The sequence below is a fragment of the Podospora anserina genome, chromosome 1, assembly GCF_000226545.1.
Source record: "Podospora anserina S mat+ genomic DNA chromosome 1, supercontig 4".
NCBI classification, from domain to species: Eukaryota; Fungi; Ascomycota; class Sordariomycetes; order Sordariales; family Podosporaceae; genus Podospora; species Podospora anserina.
The window spans coordinates 2084677-2107413 of record NW_001914853.1 but is presented as its reverse complement, the minus strand read 5'-3'; the positions used below and the strand labels follow the sequence as shown (position 1 = coordinate 2107413).

General features: G+C 53.9%; 8 protein-coding genes across 8 annotated transcripts; 6 read left to right on the top strand and 2 right to left on the bottom strand.

The window, feature by feature from the left end:
* Window positions 1–640: 640 nt before the first annotated feature.
* On the bottom strand, window positions 641–2619 carry PODANS_1_20110 (uncharacterized protein; the record flags this gene model as incomplete). Its single annotated transcript, XM_001907440.1, has 2 exons — window positions 641–763; window positions 826–2619. 2 exons carry the CDS (start codon window positions 2617–2619, stop codon window positions 641–643), a joined length of 1917 nt encoding a protein of 638 aa, XP_001907475.1.
* A 309-nt stretch (window positions 2620–2928) lies between these two features.
* On the top strand, window positions 2929–4314 carry PODANS_1_20100 (uncharacterized protein; the record flags this gene model as incomplete). The annotated part of the gene is made up of 1 exon (XM_001907439.1): window positions 2929–4314. One exon carries the CDS (start codon window positions 2929–2931, stop codon window positions 4312–4314), a length of 1386 nt encoding a protein of 461 aa, XP_001907474.1.
* Window positions 4315–7956: 3642 nt separating this feature from the next.
* Window positions 7957–8571, top strand: PODANS_1_20090 (uncharacterized protein; the record flags this gene model as incomplete). The annotated part of the gene is made up of 1 exon (XM_001907438.1): window positions 7957–8571. The coding sequence occupies one exon, from the start codon at window positions 7957–7959 to the stop codon at window positions 8569–8571; it is 615 nt and encodes a 204-aa protein (XP_001907473.1).
* Window positions 8572–10077: 1506 nt separating this feature from the next.
* PODANS_1_20080 (uncharacterized protein) lies at window positions 10078–10972 on the top strand (the record flags this gene model as incomplete). Its single annotated transcript, XM_001907437.1, has 3 exons — window positions 10078–10195; window positions 10268–10581; window positions 10637–10972. 3 exons carry the CDS (start codon window positions 10078–10080, stop codon window positions 10970–10972), a joined length of 768 nt encoding a protein of 255 aa, XP_001907472.1.
* Window positions 10973–11223: 251 nt separating this feature from the next.
* PODANS_1_20070 (uncharacterized protein) lies at window positions 11224–16218 on the bottom strand (the record flags this gene model as incomplete). Its single annotated transcript, XM_001907436.1, has 2 exons — window positions 11224–15997; window positions 16055–16218. The coding sequence occupies 2 exons, from the start codon at window positions 16216–16218 to the stop codon at window positions 11224–11226; spliced, it is 4938 nt and encodes a 1645-aa protein (XP_001907471.1).
* A 713-nt stretch (window positions 16219–16931) lies between these two features.
* Window positions 16932–17557, top strand: PODANS_1_20060 (uncharacterized protein; the record flags this gene model as incomplete). The annotated part of the gene is made up of 4 exons (XM_001907435.1): window positions 16932–16984; window positions 17040–17128; window positions 17183–17314; window positions 17379–17557. The coding sequence occupies 4 exons, from the start codon at window positions 16932–16934 to the stop codon at window positions 17555–17557; spliced, it is 453 nt and encodes a 150-aa protein (XP_001907470.1).
* A 1536-nt stretch (window positions 17558–19093) lies between these two features.
* On the top strand, window positions 19094–19933 carry PODANS_1_20050 (uncharacterized protein; the record flags this gene model as incomplete). The annotated part of the gene is made up of 1 exon (XM_001907434.1): window positions 19094–19933. The coding sequence occupies one exon, from the start codon at window positions 19094–19096 to the stop codon at window positions 19931–19933; it is 840 nt and encodes a 279-aa protein (XP_001907469.1).
* Window positions 19934–21343: 1410 nt separating this feature from the next.
* On the top strand, window positions 21344–22612 carry PODANS_1_20040 (uncharacterized protein; the record flags this gene model as incomplete). The annotated part of the gene is made up of 1 exon (XM_001907433.1): window positions 21344–22612. The coding sequence occupies one exon, from the start codon at window positions 21344–21346 to the stop codon at window positions 22610–22612; it is 1269 nt and encodes a 422-aa protein (XP_001907468.1).
* Window positions 22613–22737: the final 125 nt, after the last annotated feature.

Genomic DNA, 22737 nt, shown 5'->3' with positions numbered 1-22737 from the left:
TGGAAGCGCCTCCATGTGGGGAAGTAGGGGTAGCTTTCCTACCGCCAGTCCCGCACTTGAGGGCTAGATCAGAGATCGGTGCTGTCGATAAAGCATCTGGATCTTTTCAAGCCCACATTTTCCTGTGAGAATGGTGCGCTTGGAGGAATTCTCGCTTTTCGGTGACGGCGTTCGGGTTTGAAACACGAAGAACAGAACTGTTGCGTGGCAGATCGACAAGTGCCCAGATGGGTCGATTGCAAAGCTGTTCAATAACGCGGATGACAGCATCTTCGGCTAGACATTTGCCCCTGAAATAGGGGTTGATCGGATGGGGGGTGAGGGGTGAGGGGTGAGGGGAAGGGCTGATAAGCAAACTGTCAAAACACCATGATGACGCCGTATCCACAAGCAGTACGAGACGAACCACAGACATACCATTTATGAGGGTTTGGCGACCATGGCAGATTGATAGGAGTCCAAGGATGGCAAGCAAGAGTGTTGACGATGCAACCGACTTTGAAACAGATGGGCAAAGTAGATAATAATGAATTGGCCTATCTCGGTTCGTGAGAACTTCTTCATTTTATATCATCAAAACACATGCTTGCTCCCCTACGCCCGCTCCTCAAGCATCTCCATGACATTACCTGGCGAGCATTTACATTCTGAAAACACCAAACTTCGTAGCACCAGCCTTGACATCGTTCCTGCCTCCCATCGCGGCGTTCAGTCCCAGGCCCAGGTATCTCCTGGTATGCTGTGGTGGAATGACACCGTCATCCTGGACCCCAATGTTAGCAATCCGTGACTCAGGACCTCGATGATCGTGAACAAAATACTCACCCACAACCTCGCACTCGAGAAAACACTATCACTCTCCTTCTCGATCCTGTCCTTCAACCCCTCATCCACCCCCTTCCCAACCGTCTCCATCACCTTGGCGAGCTGCTCACCACCCATCACGCCCACCCTCGCATTCGGCCACATCCACAAGAACCTCGGCGAGTACGCCCGCCCGCACATGCCATAGTTGCCCGCACCATAACTACCTCCCACCACCACCGTAAACTTGGGCACATCCGCGCACGCCACCGCCGTGACCAGCTTCGCGCCGTTCTTCGCAATCCCTTCCCTCTCCGCATCCTTACCAACCATGAACCCACTGATGTTCTGCAAAAACACCAGCGGGATCCCCCTCTGAGAGCACAACTCAATGAAATGCGCCCCCTTCAGCGACGAACTGCTGAACAGAATCCCGTTATTGGCCACAATGCCAACCTTGTGCCCGTAAATCTCGGCGAAGCCCGTCACCAGCGTGGTCCCAAAGTCCCTCTTGAACTCACCAAACTTGCTGCCGTCCACAATCCGTGCAATAACCTCATGGATCGGCAGTGGCTTTCTGAGGTTGGTGCTCGCAATCCCCAGCAGCTCCTCCGGATCATACACCGGCTCCTCATACGTCTTCACCAATGCGGTCTTCTTGGGCCAGTTGAGGTTACTCACGCACCTCCTCGCCAGCACAACAGCATGGGCATCATCCACCGCCAAGTAATCCGTCACACCACTCACGCTACTATGCATCTTTCCCCCCCCCAGCTCCTCCGGGCTCACCACCTCCCCCGTTGCCGCCTTGACCAACGGCGGCCCCGCAAGAAAGATGTGACCCTGCTCCTGCACAATGATACTCTCGTCACTCATGGCCGGTACATACGCCCCTCCCGCAGTGCAAGGCCCCATCACCACCGCAATCTGTGGAACCCCCGCAGCGGACATCCTCGCCTGGTTGTAGAAGATCCGTCCGAAATGCTCCCTGTCCGGGAACACATCCGACTGGTGCGGCAGGTTCGCTCCTCCAGAATCAACAAGGTATATGCACGGGAGGTTGTTCTCCTTTGCCACCTCTTGCGCACGAAGATGCTTTTTGACCGTGATAGGGTAGTATGTCCCTCCCTTGACGGTGCTGTCGTTGGCAACGATTACGCACTCCACTCCCTCGACAACACCCACTCCGGTGATGATACCGCCGCACGGCACCTCAGCCTCGGGGTAGAGCTCGTGACCGGCCAGGGGAGAAAGTTCCAGAAAGGTGCTCCCCGGGTCGATCAAAGCCGTGATCCTGTCGCGGGGGAGCATCTTCTTTCTGGCGAGGTGCTTTTCCTTTGCCTTTGCGGGACCGCCCTGGTGAGCTTTGCGGGTGAGGGATTCGAGGCGGGACATGGCGGCAGACATGAGCTTGGTGTTTTCGAGGTATTCGGGGGAGGAGGGGTCGACGGCGGTGGGGATGACGGAGATGGAGGAGGATTGGTGGGGGGTGGTGAAGGTTGCTACTGTCCTGCTGCTGCACCGTGGTGTTCTTGGTGATGAGGGATGGGGTGTTGGACGGAGAAGGCGAGGGCGCCGGCATTGGCGACTCAATTGTCGCGATATTTGGGGGAGCATGCTTGCGACGGGACGGAGTTGCGATGACGTTGGAGATGGTGGGATAGTGCTGTTGCGCAAAAAGGAACAACCACGGAAGCAGAACAGGTGCAAGAAGATCGTGAGAATTGGTGTAAGGGATCGAGAGCAAAGCGAAACAAAAACGCGGCTCAGCGGTTTACCGCGGCCCTGGGCAGACACGGAGCCCACGATCAGCATCACTGACGTCCTTCGACTTGTGAACCCCCCTCGAAACCAAGTCGTTCCTGGAAGGTGGGCTTACCACAACAGACCGGGCCGGCTTAGGCCGTGGAAAGCCGAGCTCAATCGCACTCCAGCATTTGCTATCAGCGGCTGCCCGCATGCCTGCCGGGGTGTTGCGCGGCCTTGGCATTTAGATGGCCGTGTAAGCCAGGGAGAAGTCACCCGGGAACTACCAGTCTTCCTTAACTTTTTTCTTCCTCATCTTGCTGGCTGTCGCACATACTCGTCGTCGTTGGCTCTGAATCTACTGAAAGCATCACCACAATGGCAACCCCTTCCACATCCCGCGCGCTGTTGCGCACAGCAACCCCCCGAACCATCCTCTCAGTTCCCCGCCGCCAGTTTGGCCGTCTGTCCAAAGCCAACCTCGGTTGCCCCTCCTTAACAACCTCCCCAAGACCGCTCTCAACCCCCTTACCAACATCCTCATACCTCCTCCAAACCACCCGCCACTATGCCTCCTCCAAACACCCCGAGGGCTTCACCCCCCCAACCCCCGCCGACCTCTCCGAACTCCGCACCACAGTGCAAGAATTCGTCCGCCGCTCCCTCCCCGAAACCCTCGCGTCCGAAACCGACAGGTCCAACCAGTTCCCCCCCGACATGTGGCTCAAGCTGGGAGAGGCCGGTCTGCTAGGTATAACCGCCGACCCTGCCGTCGGCGGCCTAGGCCTGGGTTACCAAGCCCACTGCATCGTCATGGAGGAGCTCTCCCGCGCTTCGGGGTCCATCGCCCTCTCCTACGCCGCCCACTCCCAGCTGTGCGTCAACCAGCTTCAGCTTAATGGCTCAAAGGAACAAAAAGAAAAGTTCTTGCCTGATTTGATCGCGGGGACAAAGGTTGGCGCCCTGGCCATGAGTGAGAGCGGGTCGGGCAGTGATGTTGTTTCTATGCGGACGAGAGCCAAGGAGGTGGACGGGGGTTACGTCCTCAACGGAAGCAAAATGTGGATCACCAATGGCCCAGACGCAGACATAGTTATTGTCTACGCCAAGACTGTGCCTGATGGGGGATCAAAGGGCATCACGGCATTCATCGTCGAAACGGACAAGGCAGAGGGCTTCGAGTGCCTGAGGAAGCTGGACAAGATGGGCATGAGGGGTTCCAACACGGGAGAGCTCGTGTTTGAGAATGTCTTCGTCCCCAAGGAGAACGTCCTGGGCAAAGTCAACGGCGGGGTTAGGGTTCTGATGGAGGGACTGGACCTCGAGAGATTGGTTCTTTCTGCTGGACCACTGGGCTTGATGCAGGCCGCTTTGGACGTTGCGCTGCCCTATGCCCACGGCCGCAAGCAGTTCGGCACGCCTATCGCCCAGTTCCAGTTTATGCAAGGGAAGCTGGCCGACATGTACACCAAGCTCCAGGCCTCGAGGGCGTACACCTATGCCACGGCCAAGGCGGTTGACGAGCAGGCCGATATCCGCACCCAGGACTGCGCGGGTGCCATCCTCTATGCCGCGGAAAGGGCGACCGAGTGCGCGCTGGACGCGATCCAAATCCTGGGCGGAATGGGCTACACGGAGGAGATGCCCGCTTCGAGAATCTTGCGGGATGCGAAGCTGTATGAGATTGGAGCGGGAACATCCGAGGTCAGGCGGATGGTGATCGGGCGCGCCTTCAACAAGGAGTATGCCCATCTGGCCAACTAGAGCGCTGCCCGATAGCTGCCTTGGACAGTGAAAGGAAGTTTGGCAAGGGCGAGCCGTCCCGTCTCCCGTGAGAACAGAGGGTGCCCGAGTTGACGCCCAGCACGACATTCCTAACCTATCCTTTAACCGGATCACGCCGTGTATGTCCGCGGAAAGATAGAACATTACAATACCCCACCTGATTGGACAAACCATCTATATCATGTCCCATGGGCATCTTTTCCGCGTTGTTGTGGCTTCTCGCCAGGATGAATGAGCCTGTCTCCCCGTTCGTGTCTCTTCCTTCCCTTTCCCCGGATAAGGATGCCACCTTGAGGTCATGCAGACACGGGCCGGGTCTTGCTCAATGAGTGCGGTGTAAAACAGCGAGAGACGGATCAGACAGATGATTGAAGAAAACATTATACCACTGGCACGCTCCTTTGGCCGCGGACTTGGACTGAACCCCCACTCTTCAAACTGTGATGGACTTGCAGCACCATATCGTCGAGAAGTCGGCTGATGGGAAAGAGCCGCAGGAGCAGGGAAGGGACCCGGAAGTTCATGTGGTGGTAGTTGTAATAGGCCGATCTGTACCTTACCGGATTTCTTCCCCTCCCAAAAGGTAAGATGAGAATATGGTGTCAGCGGCGTCACTTGAATGCAGAAGCATCCTTGGATGTTGATTCGCGGGTAACCTTTTCTTTGATAGTATTCGTGCAGTTTGTTTTTCTTCGTTCCCGTTTGTTGCTGTCGGTTTGGCCGCCGTGTGACGATGGCTTTTGTGTTCATGTGTGTGTGTGTGTGTGTGTGTGTGTGTGTGTGTGTATGTGTGTGCTCGGAATCAATAGCGGCGCCTCCCGAAACCGGTCTGGCAGAGTTGCGGTCCATCTAGAGGCGAGAAGCGGACGAAGGCAACCTCGGTGAAGAAAACTTGCAGGTTTTGGTGCTGCCAGGCGCAGGGGCGCGGCAAGGAAGTGACTGGATGACTGCATGGTTCAGCCGCTGTACGGTACGTACGTACATACACGGCCATGATGATAGTCCATAATGGAACTCTGGGATTTCTCCCTCGAGAACTTGTCTTCTCGTTTGATCTTTTCCCATGTTGCTTCGTGAGGACTTAACAGTTGCCCCACGTGGGGGGCAGGGTGGTACTGCTTCCGCCCCAGCTTTCCGATCCTTGCCATCGATCGTGATCGCTTCGGCCGTGAGTGAGGGGAAGTGGAGTGTGTGAAGAAAGCTGGCACTTGCTGTAGTCAACAGCGGCTCGGGGCGAACCCAGAGAGAGAGACAGAGAGGCTCGGCAGGTAAATGCCCGTGATGGTGGAGGTAGACAGGGGCACACCTACATGGTTGATTATCGAGAAGCTGTCCTACACATCCTGCAACGGCAGAAATATTTGACGATGCTCTGATAGACAACCAAGGCGTGCTCGAGCCTCGACGACATGAAGAGGAGTGCAGCCCATATTCAGGCTGTCCTACCACCAGGACCACTGTTTGGCTTGAGCACAGCTATTTCTGACTGGCCGCTGGGGTAGCGCAAGAATGAGAAAACGGCAGAAAGAGGGGTAGCGTGAAAAGTGGTGGTGTCCGGCACTATTTTCGAGACAAGAGGGCGCCGGTAATGTTTTCAGATCGATCATGGCTTCAAGAAAAGTCTGACACTTGGTCAAAAGTTCCAAGAGCAGTTACAGTTTCAGAGTTGAATCGTTTGGCTTGCACATCTTCGGAAGTTATGCAGCGCGATATATGTCTATCTAGTTTGTGAGCAGTCTTGGCATTAGCCTGATAGCGCAGCATCTAAGAATCGGTGTCTGGATTGCCCTGGCGAGGACAAGTGGGGAGGAAGTGGACAAGTGCTGAGGAAGGGTACCTTGTCTCGAACCATGGCTCGTAATGGTTGTCCTACTCAACCCAAAACATGGCCATCAAGTCCATCGCCAGGGGCGGAGGCTTTGGTCTTGTCTTTCGGGCATCTCTTCTGAGTGGCAGTGACATATGCGGGCTCCGCCAACGGTTACCCTACGACGATGATATCGTACCACACTCCTGTCGCTTTAGGCAAGATAGTGAAAATCGTTGCCGGATCACTTGAATAAACCAGATAATTGGAAGTCGTGTATGGTCTGATTTGAAATACACAGCCATGCCATTGGTGTGTGAACTCAAGAGATCGCTGCAGCTTTCTAGAAACTATGTCACACGTCAGTAAGTACCGAAACTCCAGTCAGTTGCAGCATTAAGCCTGCGTGACATCCTCCATGTGGCACAACATCTCGATGCGGATGGGTACAAATGCCGCCCAGTGAAGCGGTTACAAGGCATCGGACGCGAAGTGGCACAAAGTGAACATCGCATGGTTAGCCGATTCCAAAATCCCTGGATTGTGCGACCATAGTCTACCACACCATAGAAGAGCCTCTCATGTCGAGACAAAGACACATGTGGTGGTGTCGAATAGGCCGCAGAAAACGGCAACAGTCGCGGAGGGGTGATGGAGGTCCGAAGGAAGGGCCACCGGGGCCTCTCGAGGTTGGGTGTCAAGAAGGTTCTGACGGGCATGCCCCGCAGAGGACATTGCGGGGGAGGGGTGGGACTCTCTCAAATCATTGCCAGGCGTTCAGAAAAGGTATCCCGACCCGATGATAAGTTTGTTATGACAGTCGTGGACCGAAGCAAGGGCGTCTGTTGGAGGGTGGGCATGAGAGACATGCAGAGGGACAGTCCGGCAGGTTTGCCAGAGATGGCATCGCAAGGCTTGTGATGGATGTCCCTTCGTGGGTGATCTGACTTGTCGTAAAAAGCCCGAGCTTGGTCAAAGTCTGGTACCGCCAGTAAGGTAGCAGCCGCATGATCAGGATCCTCACCGGTGTGCCGGGGTGTTTGACGCTGATCATTGAAACTTGTTGGTATATATCATGGCGACGCGTGAGTGGGATGATTGTTCCGACGAGGGCATCGTGACGGAGCGACATGGTTGGTTCCGCGATGGCGCCCACTATAGCTTTCGAGGCATGAGGGCGGGCCTGGAACCCCTGGTGCAGCGACGCTTCTGCACCGGAAGACGCTGTCATGGTATTCCGGATCCAATGGCTCAAGTCCCTGAAATTCCATATCGAGTTCGATACTGCCCAGTCGGCCACCACCACGTTGCATCCGGGAGGTTGTGCTTCTGCCGGGGTGTGTCTCTGGGTCGCAGTCGGCGGCGGTCAGGGCTGGTGTGAGAGTACATGTATATGCCCAATGTGAACTTCCATCCCTTGCTCACCAATACCGTCGTCATGCGGGGTTTCATTGCCGCTGCAGTCTGTAAGTCTTTGAAGTACCTCTCATGTCTTTGGTGCTCACCGGTCGGATGTCACTCCCGTCCTTTTTGGGCCACAGGCAGATTCGCAGGTTGGTGTGCTTGGGAATCCGTCCCATCCCTTGCGGATTCATGCCGACTGCCGCCCTCAGAGCAGCAAAATGACCAGATATAAGTCTCAGCAGCCCGGCGTGGGAAATCCGCCCATCGACACGAGAAAGCCACCTCTCAGATAGAATTGGCACCTTCAAGATAACCTTTCCAAATCATCTTGGGCTTTCGAGACCTCTTCTTGGTTTGAACCACCCCTTCAGCAACCAGCTCGACCTTACCCACACACCAGCACCATCATAATGGCTCGCCAGGGTGATGAGCAGTTGGATATGGACCAGATTGACATGAGCATGACGTTTAGTCCGGCGCACGAGGTTGGAATATCCTGCGGCACCGTAACAATCGACCCTGGGAGAGCGAAGGTCCTCATCATCTGGAACAACCGCCTTCAGATCCATCAACTCCCGAAAGGCAGAAGGAACGTTGAAGAGCACTGGTTCGACACAGCCCTCAGGGAGACGCACGAGGAGACCGGGTTTACGGCTACGCCTTTGGCACTCAAGGTTCCCACGAGAGCCCAACTGCCGAAAAGGGCCCTCCCCAACAAGGGCAAGGGCTACAAGAAGCCAGAGATTCTTTGGGACCACGTTAGCAGGGAGTTCATCGGGACATGCTCCTACCCCGATCCTCAGTCCAAGTCACCATCCTTCAAGACGGTGTACTACTGGGCAGCGACATGTGACTCCACCTCGACGCCCGATAAGGACACGCAGGATGAGGGAGAGAACCTGGTGCCAAAATGGATCGACCTGATTGATATCGAGAAGTTTCTTCGATTCGGGGCTGAGGTTGCCGTGGTGAAGAAGGCGGTGGCGGACATGAAGCGGTCCGGCCATAAGATTGGCGAACAGTGAATGGTTTCACGGTATCAGCTTTCCTACGGTTCACAGTCGGCAAACAACTGTTGTGTGAGGGTTGGGATATCTGTTTCAGGCCAGGAGTTAGCAGAGGTCGTGGCTGCAGAGCACGTGTGGAGGTTGCTTACAAGAGCTTCGAGTATTCACACAGATGATGATGATGATGAGGAGGATTGATGATGAGGATTGATGATGACAAGATATTGAAGTACTGCAAAAAGTCCGAGAACAGGAGGGGGGCAGTCTGCGTTAGCTTTGCCATCATATTTGGCTCTTTTCATAGTGGCAGTCTTTCTCAATGTTACACATCGTATGAGTTGATCTCGTCGTGTCTTCGCCGGGTGCATGTGAGTAAGTAAGGAGAATGGAACCCCCCACCAATAAAAAGCCCAGCAACCTTTCAGCACCAAACATCGTCGGGAATAGAGTTTCCACGACAGTGGGGCACTGCTTGGAGCTCACCCGCTGCACTTGATTGGCCAGTGACCTTTGGCAACTGTTGGGCGGGGAAAGAACTGTGACATCACGGTGGGGTGGTTCACTGTGTCGCATCCACGAATCTTCTTTCTACCGAAGGTCCAGAAAAAGATTTGGGATACTTCCAATTTCCCGAGGTTCTCCCGCCTAGTCTCAAATATCAAACCTCTTTCTTCATCTTAGAGCCAAGTACGAAGTAGCGCACTACGCGCTCCATCTACAAATAATAAGGAAAAGATCTAAAACTATGCTACGGTTTATATCTAAATATTACCCAAAAATAGCTTTTTTTTTTAAAAAATATTTGTATCTAAATATTTTAGTACTATTTATTTCGAAATAATTATTATTGAAAGCTATGTCCTATATATAAACCTAAAGGCCCAATGCACTTACAGTGTGTAGTGCAGCGGAAATAGCTCATATAATATCTATAGCTTACTACTAGTTGTATTGGGGCTACAGTGAAATTACAATAATTATGGATTTAATATAATAGTAATAACTTTAAAATTAAGGAATAATGCTCTAATTATAAATAATTAGATTTAATATTAAGGTAGTTAATTATATTAATTTCAGTGTTGTACAGAAAAAAGTAGTTAGGTGGTTTAGTAATGCCTAACCTAGTGCCTTAAGTCTCACTGCTACAATATCATTCCTCAATAGTGGGCCTTATTTAATTAATCTGGCGGCAACAGTGGGAAGCTACCCCGCACTTCTGCCCTAAGATAGACAGGCAACATTACCGATCTCGAAGCCCCTACACTAGCCAGCAGCCATCATTGTCCGAGGATCCCCGAGGCAAGATACCCCGAACCTAGAAGCTTCTCATTTAAAGGTATGCCTTCAGGAAGCCAGCTCCGTCTCGCAGCCGCCCGGCTCTCCCGTCCTCCTGGCTCTTATGCTTATCGTTTGTCCGGCAACCCCCAGATCTTCAAATCCGAACCTCCTCCTGCGTGTGCCTCTAGAACTGGCTCGTTGAATCACACAACATTTTTCTCTGTAAAACAGCAAGCCGCCAAGATGTCCACCATGCAAGCCTCCCACGGCCACAACCAGGCCTGCTGCAACATCCCTCCTGTTGTCTCCAAGGGTTACTCTGCCAAGGGTAGCTACGAGGAGATTGATGGCTTCAAGACTTGTATGCTGCCCCTTTTTCAGACATGTTATTAGGGTCCATTATCCATTTTACGCAAGACTAACACACCCCCAGACGTAACAGGCCCCTCCACCGCCAAAAAGGGCATCCTCGTCATCTACGACATCTTCGGCTACTTTGAGCAAACCCTCCAAGGCGCCGACATCCTCGCCACTTCTTCCTCGGAAGAATACAAAGTCGTCATCCCCGACTGGTTCAAAGGCGAGCCCTGCCCCATCGAGTGGTATCCCCCCAACACGGAAGAGAAGCAAAAGAACCTTGGCGCCTTCTTCGGCAGGAACCCGCCTCCCGGCGTGGCCGGCAAGCTCCCTGAGTATGTCAAGGCTCTGAAGGAGAAGACGGGGGTGCAGGAGTGGGCTATTTTGGGTGTGAGTCTCCTTTCTCGTTCAAACCGCCGCGGGCGTGAAGCTGACTACAGAATAGTTCTGCTGGGGCGGGAAGGTTGTGTCTCTCGTGACGTCTGGGGATCAGAATCCTTTTGTTGTCGGCGCAGAGTGCCATCCTGCTATGGTTGACCCCAAGGAGGCGGAGGGGATCAAGATCCCGCTTATTTTGCTTGCGTCCAAGGAGGAGCCGGAGGACAAGGTCAAGGAGTTTGAGGAGAAGCTCAAGGTGGCGAAGCATGTCGAGACGTTCAAGGACCAGATCCACGGGTGGATGGCGGCGAGGAGTGATCTGAGCGATGCGAGGGTGAAGGAGGAGTATATCAGGGGATATAAGACGGTGTTGGACTTCTTTGCGAAGAACTGGAAGGCGTGAGTGTTTTTTCGAAATGTTTTGAAACAGGAGAAATAGGGGACTAAGAAATAAATAGGGGTGGAGACAGGGGGAAGTTGTAGGTTAGCGCTATGGTCACGAAATGATGAGTCTTCAATGGCAGTGCTAGTCTTTCATTCACCAGGTAACCTTTGCTCTGGTCAGTCCCGCAAACAACACCTTTTTTGACCCCTTTTCCACTCCTGAAATGCAATACTAAAACTCGCTCGCTATACAACTGTTACAATCCCCTCTCAGGAGTTCTTCCAAATCACACCCCCACTCTTCCTCCTCGCAAAAGCACTAATACCACTACCCCCTTCCTCCCCCTGCTGCTGCTGCTGCTGCTGCTGTGATCTCACACTCCCGCCATCTCTCACCTCACCACCACCACCCCGCACACTCGAACCCGACCCATGCAAACTCTTCATCAGCCGATTCCCCAGACTCAACCTCGCCGCACTGATCGGCTCATCCCCCTGCACCGGCGGCTTGCTCCCATAACCCCCAAATCCCATACTGTATCCCATATTCATCGCCCCCGCCAAAAACCCACTCCCCGTCGTTGCCGTGCTCGCAACACTGCTCCCGCCGCTACTCCCATTGTTGCTTGCCCTCGTGATGGTGACTGACGGGATAGAGACAATGTGCTCCCAGTCGTTGCCGCTTTCCCTGTCTAAATGCGCCGGGGAGGGGTAAGACGTCTTATCTTCTGAATTCTGCGCGTAGGATGACCCGGTGTTGGTTTGCATTCTCCTCAGGTTAGGTCTACCCGGCGGTAGGGGTTGAGAAGGGCGGGGGATCCCGGTTTCGAGTTGGAATTTTGACAGTTCTGTCGGTGCGGATTTACGTCGGGAGCGGGCAGGGAGTGACGCGCTGCTGCTGCTACCTACCCCGACGGCTTTCTTGAGGGAGGCGATGGTTCTCTCCGAAGTTGTCATCACACGAGTGGGGGGGTGGGCTTGGGGCGGGGAGGAAACGGGGGAGGGGACGGGAGGGAAATGGGATATCGCTGCTTGGAGCGCGCTCCAGGACTCAACTTGGCCGTTGAAGGCGTCCTCTACGCAGTTGCACTCGTCGCCGGCCGGGCATTCGGTTTCGCCCATGGCGTGCCAGTCTGCCCGGCAGGAGGCGTGGGAGACGCAGCCGCAGGATAGGCAAGGAGAATACAAAGAGGCGACGGGCTCGAGGCAGTAGACGCAGTGGAGCTGAGTTTGTGGGATCTTACTGCCGTAGGCGCTTTCGGGGAAGCAACGAGGGCAGATGCCCACTGCTCCACCGACGTGCCCGTTGGCGGGGCGGTGATATTCGACAGGGTCGAGTTGGATTTCGTGGATGCGGCAGAGGCCAGTCACATCCAAACCGCGTCCTGTTGCCAGGAGGTTTTGGAATAGCTCGCGGCGGCCACCGAAGCCCATCACGGGCGAGGAGGCACCGGTTGGGTAGTGCCGTGAGCCGCGGGGAGTAGGATCAAGGTCGGTGCAGTCGGAGTCGTTGCTGTTCCAGCTGTTGTTATTGTTATAGAGGCGTTCGTCTTTGAGAACATTAAACTTGAGGATCTCAAGACGAGACAGAGATTGACCCCACGTCTGGAGCAATTCGGCATATGAATAGCGGTAGTGAGTGTAGAGCTCTCTACGCTGGGGTTCGATGAGAGAAGTCGACATCCAGCCATCATCGTCAAAGAGCCCTTGATCCTCTGGAACGCATGATACAGCTATGGGAACCATAGAGTAGAAACCACGTTTGACCCGGCCATCATCGGTTAGAGATGTGCGGGCTGTCCCAGGAGCTGTTTCTGGAGCAGCGGCCTTAGCACCAAACACGGTTGAGCTACCCCAAGTGATAGCACTAGGTACGAAGTTGCTGAGGATGGTCTCCGCAGGACTAGGTCGCTTTCGTGTAGGAGGATCAGGCGGCGAGGCAGATACCATGCCGGCAAGCGTCCGTGGCAAACTGGCAGCAATTGAGGCAACTGTCGAGTTGGGCTTGTAAAAGGATCGGGTGTTGGGAGAGGTGGACAGACTTTGTGTCTGTCGAGCTTCTCGAGCATGACCGGGCGTGAGCTTGGATGGTGTTTCTCCGCGGGAGTATGAATGAGTGCCAAATCCAGCCAGCACCGTTGCGTCTTCTGACGCCTGAGAGCCCGAGTGGCCGGCAGGTGTGTTCGCTATTCTGGAAGTCCCAACAGCCGAGCTTCCCCGGCTTCTGTATTTCATACTCCAAAGACCAGGATCTGTAGGGAAATATTCCAGCGAAAATGATGGCGCCTTCATAGCAAGAGGTGTTTCCGGCTGGGTCAGGCGAGATTCGGCGTATGCCACTCCATCTTCCTCAAATGAGTCTCCGAAGATGCAGGCAAGCATAGCCAGCATCTGGATATCAGCTATCTTCTCAAAATAGTCGAACAGGCGGTCGATCAAGTCGCGAGCGAGTGGATGGCAACCCCATTTCACACGACCGGCTAAACCGGCCTCTTTTTTCCGATTGGAGCGAGACACAGATTCTCTGGCGATAACCAATACAGACTGTTTTCTGCTGTACTGGACCTCGAGCGGAACATCTCTTCGCAGTAGAAGAGCGGCATATTTCCAGATGGTGGCCAGGTCCAAGTAGCCATACTTGTCTGCCACCGCAGCGTTGTGATTACACACCTCAGTACCGTCACCAAAGATAGCATACTCCTCGGCGAATTCTCTCTTGGATGGTAGGTAGGCTCGGAAGTCGTGAATAGAAACAACGTTTTTCGGCTTGCCTGGTCTTCTCCGACTGGTTCCTGTGCCGGTTCCAGTCCCAGTGCCGGTACCACCTCCGCTGGACCGCACCGAATCGTTGGTGCTGAGGGGCTTGCGGAAGTATCTCCCAGGCTGATACCAGAGACGGAACTTGTGCACTGTTGTTGGCTCCGAGTCTGTCGATGACGTTGACTCTGTGCAATCAGAATATTCCGACTGGTCATCAGTTGCCGATGTCTCGTCGTTGAATAGATGTTTGGGCGCCGATGAGTCCTGTGAAAGCCGTCCAAAGCCGTCAAACGCGGGATCCCCTTTCTGCTTGTCACTAGAGACATCTGGGGCAGCCATAGTGAACAATGCGTTTTGCTTCTCTTCCTTGGTGGGAAAGAAGCAAACCAGTTCCCCATCACTGGAAAATCTCGCACCACATAGTCTCGGTGGCGGGGGCAAAATAGGGCGTTTGGCTGGGGCTAGTGTTGCTGTAGGATCTAATTCAGAACTGCTACTGAGCTCTTGTGACATGGACGCAGAGCCACCGGCAGGAATGCCACTCTCGTCGTCTTCACTAGAGCTCTCATCAGCCAAGCCATCCATGTCGTCGTCCAGATCCCGAACATTCTTGAAGTATGTTGTGCTGGTCTCAAGGTCAACCTCGCCCAGTAGATACGTGAAGGCAACAAAGAGACAGTTTTCCTTTCTTTCCAAGAAGCGGATGGAGAGTTCCTGAAGTTCATGTTGAAGCTTCTTGTGGGTCTCCTCGGGCATGAACGATGACTTTTCAATGTGAAACCTCGGCGCTTTGCTCTCGGGATAACTGGACGGAATGTCAACTTTGACCTTGATGAAGATAATCGCCTCATCCACGCCCCATGGCCCTTTCAGGGAAGCCTTCAGCGTCAAAGAGTCCATGTCGATATTTTCCCATTCCACGTTTGGCAGCCGACTACTGATCCGGAGAAACTCATCCTGTATCGTTTCGGGCTCCCACCACTCACTGTCAAATGCGTGGCCAAACATTCTGGAATCTGGAGAGTCTGGTCTCATTTCTGAGCCGGATTTTCTCTTTGATATTGTGATGCCTCTCATCCAGCCGATTTGAAGCTGACTCTTGTCCGCAGTCTTCCTCGAGTTTGACTTGGCCTTCATGGATGCAGCCCTCCACGAAGGACCGATCCAACGAGCACGGGTATATAAACCCATGCTCAGGGCACTTGGGCGGAAGCGGCTGCCCGTTCCCGGGCGAGGGTGGCTCATCGTAGGGGTCCTGCGATCTCGCTGATCGGCGTCGTCAACTGTACGGAATGTTTTGTAAGTCGCGCCCTTCCGAGTGAGAATGAGGTTCTCCATCAAAGGGGTCCCCCGTTCATAGCCGGCGGACTTCAAAATCGGCGCCTCGACCTTTTGAAGCCGCAGCTCATTGTCCTCTCCCCATGAAACGAGCTGAAACTCGCGGTCATCGATCCCATCGTCCACGCTTCCTCGACTTCGCCAAAGGAACTCCTTGACTTTGTGATTGCCATGACCAGGGAAGACATAAACAGGTTCAACGGCACCGTCAACCGGATCTGTGGGCTTCGGGCGTCGGTCGTATAGATATAGATTGCCTGGTTCATTCTGTGGCATAGCCAACAATCCGGAGCCAAAAGGAGTGTGACGTGCCCGCCATACTGGAAAGTCAGTGCGAACGACTCTCTGGAGCGCGTCGTCCTCATCGGCGTAGTCCCAAAACTTGATGCTCTTATCCAGTGAGCAAGTGACTATGCAGGTCGGTTTGGTACGGTTCCAATCAATGCCATAAATCTTGGAAGTATGTGCGATGATGGTTGTCAAGGGTTCCACAGTCTTTCTTTGGTCCCAAATATGAAGATAGCGGTCGTGGGCGGAAGCGAGGACGTTGGGATCCTGACGACTGTACTTGACCTGTGTCGCACCAGCAAACCAGTCACAAAACGTCAAGGCAGGAGATCTTGGTCTCCGCAAGTCCCAACAGTGAACATAGCCATCCACGGCACACGTCGCAAGAGAATCGGGATGATGGGCCGAAAAGTTGATATCGGTGATGGCTCTGCTGTGGGCTTGGAGGGAATGTTCAACGGCCCCAGATGACGAATCATCGCGCTTGTTCAGGTTCCAGACCAGACATCGGTGATTTGCTGTTGACGCAACCCAGAATTCGCGAGCGGCAAAGGGAGACCACTGGACGTCAACCACAAGCCATGGCAGACCGTGGCTACTCAGCCGACGAGGAGGGCTCCATGGAGAATCGAGATCAATGATGGCGAGGCCTTTGGGTCTGTAAAATGTTAGATTCTGTTTGTTTCCTCAGCATGATAACAATGTGACTACTCACGATGCAAGGGCCACATCTCGCCCCGACGGTGAGATGGTTGCCGAGCCTACCAGGCCATCCACATGAATTGTGCCAACTGCATCAAACGTTTCGCTGTCAAAAGCCGACTTGACAACCTTTGCCTGCTCTGGAGGCTGAGATAATCGATCAAAGGAGAAAGGCATGGTCAAAGATAAGGGCCGCAGAGCATTGTGAGGCTCATCCTGAGCGCCTTGGTGTTGAATGACCGTAGGTAGCCCAGCGAGTTTCACTCCACTGCCTTCTCACCACACCTCAGCACCCCTCCATCAATGGCCCAGCACCTTGGGCAGTTTGGATCGAAGAATCAACTTGATATATTGTCGTGTGACAATCAAAGAATCAGAGATGGAACTATATTCTCAGAACTGATGGTCAATGAGGCTCGTGAAAGCAACTGTCGTCAAAGTAACCTTCAACGATGTTGCAGCGCCAACACGCTTAGTTGCATATTACCCTCTGACAAGCTGATGAAAGAACCCCGGGATGTGCAAATGGCGGAATCAGGAATGTGATCAGCGGTCTGTGCGCTTATCAGTCGGCAGCCGTCCTTAGAACCCTGCCAGGCCTGGCCAAACATAGCCCACTATGACTCCATAGGCTTCCAACCTGTCTTGGGCATTTTCAACACCATTGTCGCCAGTCATTTTCTTGCTAAGCATCCATCACTAGCTCTACGTCTGCGCTAAACTTCTCGAAATACAGAAGGTCCCACAGACCTGATCCTGCTTCGTCAACACACACTTGCTAACGCAACCGTCCCACCTGCTGTCCTCGCTTCGGAGTTCTACCCCTCCTTTGACCTTCTACTTGCGCTTCATCGCATCTGTCCCGACGCACCACTACCTAAACACTCACCATGGCTCTCCCCAAGAGAATTCAAAAAGAGACCGAGCGCCTCATGGCGGAGCCGTATGCGCCCTCCGCCTTGCGTTTACGTTGAGCTTTACTAACTTTGGCGCAACAGTGTCCCAGGCATCAGCGCCATTCCCCACGAAGACAACCTACGGTACTTTGACGTCGAGATCCATGGTCCTTCGTCTTCTCCATATGAGGGTTTGTATCCCGTTTTTCTAGAATGAAGCTCGCAAGCATTGACCACTGTTCTAGGCGGCGTCTTCAAGCTTGAGCTCTTTCTCCCGGACGACTACCCCATGACACCCCCCAAGATTCGCTTCCTTACCAAGATCTTCCACCCCAACGTTGACAAGCTTGGCCGTATCTGCCTTGATGTGCTGAAGAGTGGGTGTTCCCGAAAACCACGATAGTGAAGTCGGGACCATACTGACTCGGGCTCCCTTTACAGACAATTGGTCACCTGCTCTGCAAATCCGAACAATTCTCCTTTCGATTCAAGCCCTCCTCGGCGCCCCGAACCCCGACGATCCGCTTGCTGCTGATGTTGCCAAGAGCTGGAAAGAGGACGAGAAAGCAGCTATTGCGACGGCGAAGCAGTGGACTCAGCAATACGCCGTCCCGAAATAGAAAATCGGCATGAGTCCTCCAGAAAAACAGAATAAAATAACAATACAGTTTCTTCGGCTATCCGCTATCCATACGGTGCCATCCATACAACAGAGACACGGTGAACTTGGTGGCGACGGCGTGGGATTGGGTGGAAGAGCTCTCTGGATGTGGTGCCGATGGGCGGATTGGCATACGACCAGGTATATTTGCGATCACGAATTCACGAGCATAGGGGGGAAGAATGGGATGTTGCTGCGCCACAGGTTCTGCGTTGAATGATGACGCTCTGGCTATTCCTTGGGATTCTTCTTGGTGTATTTTTGCAATCATCGGAGAGCGTGTCTCGAGGCAGCGAATATCAACGATATTACTAGGACGGATAGCGACAGCTTGCACATGACGGGGCGTGTCTCTCCACAGGCTGGAATACGAGGGTAGATTGTGGGATTCATGTGCAGTGAAAGTTGGCAGCTCGACCATGGCGATAGTATCAGATATACGACGATGACTGCCCGCAGTCTCACACAGCTGCACTCGGCACAGCTCGGTAGTTGTTAATCAATTTGGGCAACGCCGTGGACACAGAACCAATCGCCTGGAACTCAGCACTGGTAGCTGCATATCAGCACCTGGGCCCCACCTTCGAAACTTTGCTCATGATGATCTCTCGGGTCTCTTTCCATCGCTCTGCAGGGTAATACGGCATTGGCGAGGTGCCACGGTCCCTTGGAGGGTGGGGACGATAACTGCTGGTCTCGGTGACCCCGCCGAGGGCTGTATTTGGGATTCTTCTGATGGTTGAAGTTGGTGATGGCAATCCAGGTGCCTTTGGAGTCCTATTAGCTCGGGATGTACAGGTAAGTAGGCCCGTAGGTTGGTAATAAACGGCAGTTTTTTTCTTTTGCCTGCTTGAAACAAAGTTTATATCACCAATCCCAAGTCCCTAGCCGAGCCCGAGCTTACCAAGTGACAGGGCATCCCGCATTCTAGCGGAGTCCTGCCAGTCAATTGGAATTGACAGGTTTAGCTTGGCTCGGAGGTGCAATTCTGCAGGGCACCATCACTGATCCAGGGGTGTTTTCCCTTTTGAGCTGAGGGAGCATTCTCTCCTTCCTGTCCAGGTCCTCCTTCTTTTCAACAAGGGTTCACCAGACTTTTACCTCACCATCACTTTCTCTCGGAGAGCCATTCATTATCATCTGAAGGCCCTCCGGACACACACAGGTCCAGCGCGACCATCACAGTCATTCACTCGTCGTTCACTCGTTTCTCACCGGACGCCACCTCGATATTTTACGACGGTCAACCAACAACTCGCCTGCCTGCCTGCCTGCCTGCCGGCTCTCGAACGTTGCATTTGTTTCCCGTGTCAACGTTTCGTTTCCTCCAACGCTCTCGGCACCAAAACATCCCGCGCGGCCACCCAGACAAACCTATCGCTCGCCCAGCCCACCTGTCAACACCAAACACGCTCGCTCAGGCCTTCGCCTCTTTCCCGTTCGGTTTCCAGAGCTTCTGTATCCATCACACGCCATCAATTCCTCCGACATCCCGATGTCTAGTAGTGCGAGTCGCCCCGTAGCGGACCAATCCAATTCGACTGCCCTCGCCATTACCACTGGCGCTCGGACGATCCCAACACTGCCATTCGGTAAACAACTTGCCCACTCGTTCACCTTTAACATATTCAACCTGCTCTGGGCGAGACCCGTCTCCGAAGACAAACCCGACATGCCATCAAAGAAGGACACCGCCGCTGCTGCGAAGCCTGCGAATGGCACTGCAACCAAGCGCTTTGAGCTTCCAGCCCTCGACCTGAAGTTTGGCGCGCTGACCGACGGAACGGACATCCCTCCGCCCCTCCCTTCGCCGATACGAGAGGAGGCCGTCCCCACGCCGCCAGACACCCCGAAAGAGGCCGTCAAGTCGAATGGCAACACAACGGCCGCCGCCGCCGCTGCTGCTGCTGCTGCTGCTGCTGCGGCTCCTGTCCCACCCATCGCTACTACTGCCGGTGTAAAACGCCCGGCCGAAGACAATCCCGCCTCCCCAACCTTGTCGGCGCGACCCGGAAGCATTCGCCGCCTCTTTAGCCGCGGGCTTTTGAACTCGGCCTATGTGGAGGGAGAGGGAGTGGAAGCGAGCAAAAGGACATCGCGGCCTCCTAGCAGGGGCGCCAGCAGTGTGGCCGATTCTCGGAAAGTGAAGCGGTCGAGTGGCTGGTTTAGCAGATTCCGGAGCGACAAAACTCCACTTCCTCCGCCCGCGACAGACGAGAAGAAGCCCACCGGGCCCCCGCCACCAATGATCCCGGAACTGACGGAGCTCAAGTCGAGCGACGACGCCAAGGACGAGGATGGCTTTGGCAGCGATCTGTTCAAGGACATCAAATAAGCCATGCAACGCACCACAAAAACACATCAACCAACCGTCTTGGGACAGCCCTGTAAGGGACAAGCAAAGAATGGAATTATATCCTGGAAAAATACCGTGGAAGCTAGGGGGATGGGTGAATTTGCGACATGTTGATTGAAGATACCCGGGCTCGTTTCTTTGTAAACGGGCAGTCTGAATTTGCGACTGACGATTTCATTGATGTTTACTACCCCATTCTGTCATGTTTTTCTTTCTTTTTTTGTTTTTTTCCTGTCATGTCTCTCTGTTGCCTTATCTTGAGGTGTACGACTCTTTGCTTTTGATTGGGCTGGCACGCCTTCTTTTTCTGCTGGTCTATTCCTGGTTTTGTTTCACGAACACGCTTTTTTTTTCCCTCTTGCACACATCAGGTTGCCAAAAGCGGGAGAACCTTTTCTTCTTCTTTCTCATGGGGAGGAGGGAGGGGAATTTGTTATTTTTGAGGACGATACATACATAGCTTTTTGACAAGGGGAGGGATGCGCAGTTTGGGGGGGGAAGGTTCAGAGCGCGACAACTTTACGATTTCATGGCTTTTTTTCAACTTCGTTTTATACCATATTTTTAGCAGCTGAGCATAGTTATTGGGGGGTGGAATGAGAATCTGAGTTTGGGGGGTTTGTTTTCTTTCTCAACTTTTCGTGTGTATTATGATATGATTGGTATAAGAAGTGATAATCACGCCCAAGCCAAGGCTTAAGGGAGATGATTGACGGGTAGAGAGGTGAGGGAGGGAGGGATGGTGATGAAGGTCGTATCCCGCTTTGACCTTCGGGATGCATGTCATACATAGAGGGGACGTGTTAAGGGGTCACGCCACTTTGGGGGCAGGAAGGCCGGATGGGATTTTTCGGTCAAATTACGGGAGCTTGCGACATATAATGGGGGTGGTATTTGTAGTTAAGATGATGTAGATAGGCATGGGAAATTGTAAATGGAGGTTTATGATAAGATAGAGTTCTTGGGACGGGAAGTGAGGTGTGATTGGCTGGGAGCTATGGAGCTCTGGCCGTGGAGAGAGAGCTCAGGCAGACGTCATCGGCTCGGGTGAGCGGTTCGGGTTTTTTTTTTTTTTTTTTTTTTGTTAGGATTGCGACGCAGCGGCTGGGCGGGTGGAAGTTGTGATAAGGTTGAGAGGGTTTGTAGATATCTGATTCAATTGACACTGCAATAGCTACTTTTCTTTTACACTAGAGTTGCAACTTGAAGCTACAGTATTCAGCATCAGTTTGGGTGCTGTCTTTCTCGAGCTCTATCCCCTGCAATTCCACAATCCACCCAGGTTCTCAGCGGGGCAGGCTGCTGTCAACAATTCACAACACACTCTCACCAACCTCACCTCGCCCCTTTGCCGTCACTTCACCTCTCACACGGCCGTTCAATCTCACAATGGCAGCCCCCCGCCTAACATCCAAGGCCCTCCGCCTCCCCACCAGCAAACTCCTCCGTCCGGCTCTCACCACGGCCACTCCCCGAGCGGCCCCTACCCTCACCCAAAAGCGCCACCTCACCGGCCCCTACGGCTACCACCAATCCAAAGCCCTCACCTTCTCCTCCTTTGGCGAACCTATTGACGTCTTGTCGCTGCACACCCACTCCATCTCCCCCACCCTCCCCTCCGGCTCCGTCTTGGTCCGCACCCTCGCAGCACCAGTAAACCCAGCAGACGTCAACACCATCCAGGGCACCTACGGCTCCAAGCCCCCCTTCACCACCCTCCTCGGCACCGCCCAACCGTCGGCAGTACCGGGGAATGAGGCCTGCTTCGAGGTCCTGTCTGTCGGGCAGGGAGTGAAGGGTCTGGAGAAGGGGGATTGGGTTATCCCTGCCAAGACGGGGTTTGGAACCTTTAGGACTCATGCTTTGGTTGAGGAGGCGGAGGGGAAACTGATGAGGGTCGAGAGGGAGGGTTTGACGCCCGTTCAGGTGGCGACGGTGTCGGTGAATCCGTGCAGTGCGTATCGGATGCTGAAGGACTATGTCGATCTGGTTGGTCTCAGCATGCGGTGGTATCGCGAGGGGAAAGACGTCTCCGGGGGGGCGTGGTTTCTCCAAAACGGGGCGAATTCTGGGGTGGGCAGGGCGGCGGTTCAGTTTGGGAGGTTGTGGGGATTGAGGAGTATCAACGTCGTTCGGGAAAGGGAGACACCTGAAGAGACGGAGAAGCTCAAGGAGGAGCTCACCGGGTTGGGAGCCAATGTTGTTCTGACCGAGCAGGAGTTCTTGGACAGGAGTTTTAGGGATCGACTTGGGGAGCTGACAAAGAGGGGGAAGGAGCCGTTGTTGTTGGGGATGAACTGTGTTGGGGGGAAGTCGGCGAGTGCTGTGGTGAAGGCGCTGAGTCCGAAGGGGTGCATGGTTACGTATGGCGGGATGAGCAGACAAAGTTTCCCGTTCCCGACTGGGCCGCAGATCTTCAAGAGGTTGAGGTTCGAAGGCTTTTGGTTGAGTGAGTGGGGTAAGGAGAACCCAGAGGGCAAGAAGAAGATGATTGAGGATATTTTGAACTTGATGAGGGAGGGTAAGTTCAAGGAGAGCCCAGTGCAGGAGGTGGAGTGGAACTGGGAGACGGAGGAGAAGACGCTCAAGGAGGCGGTTCAGGGGACCCTGGGCGGGTTTAGGAGTGGGAAGGGTGTTTTTGTTTTTGGCGAGACGTAAAGATCACATATGGCTCAAGAGACGCTGCGAATGGCACGATGGCATCACTTCCTGAACATGAATGCCACCACTATATATCTGGTTCTCCGTCCCAAAATTCATACCTAGCGCCACCTGAACACCAA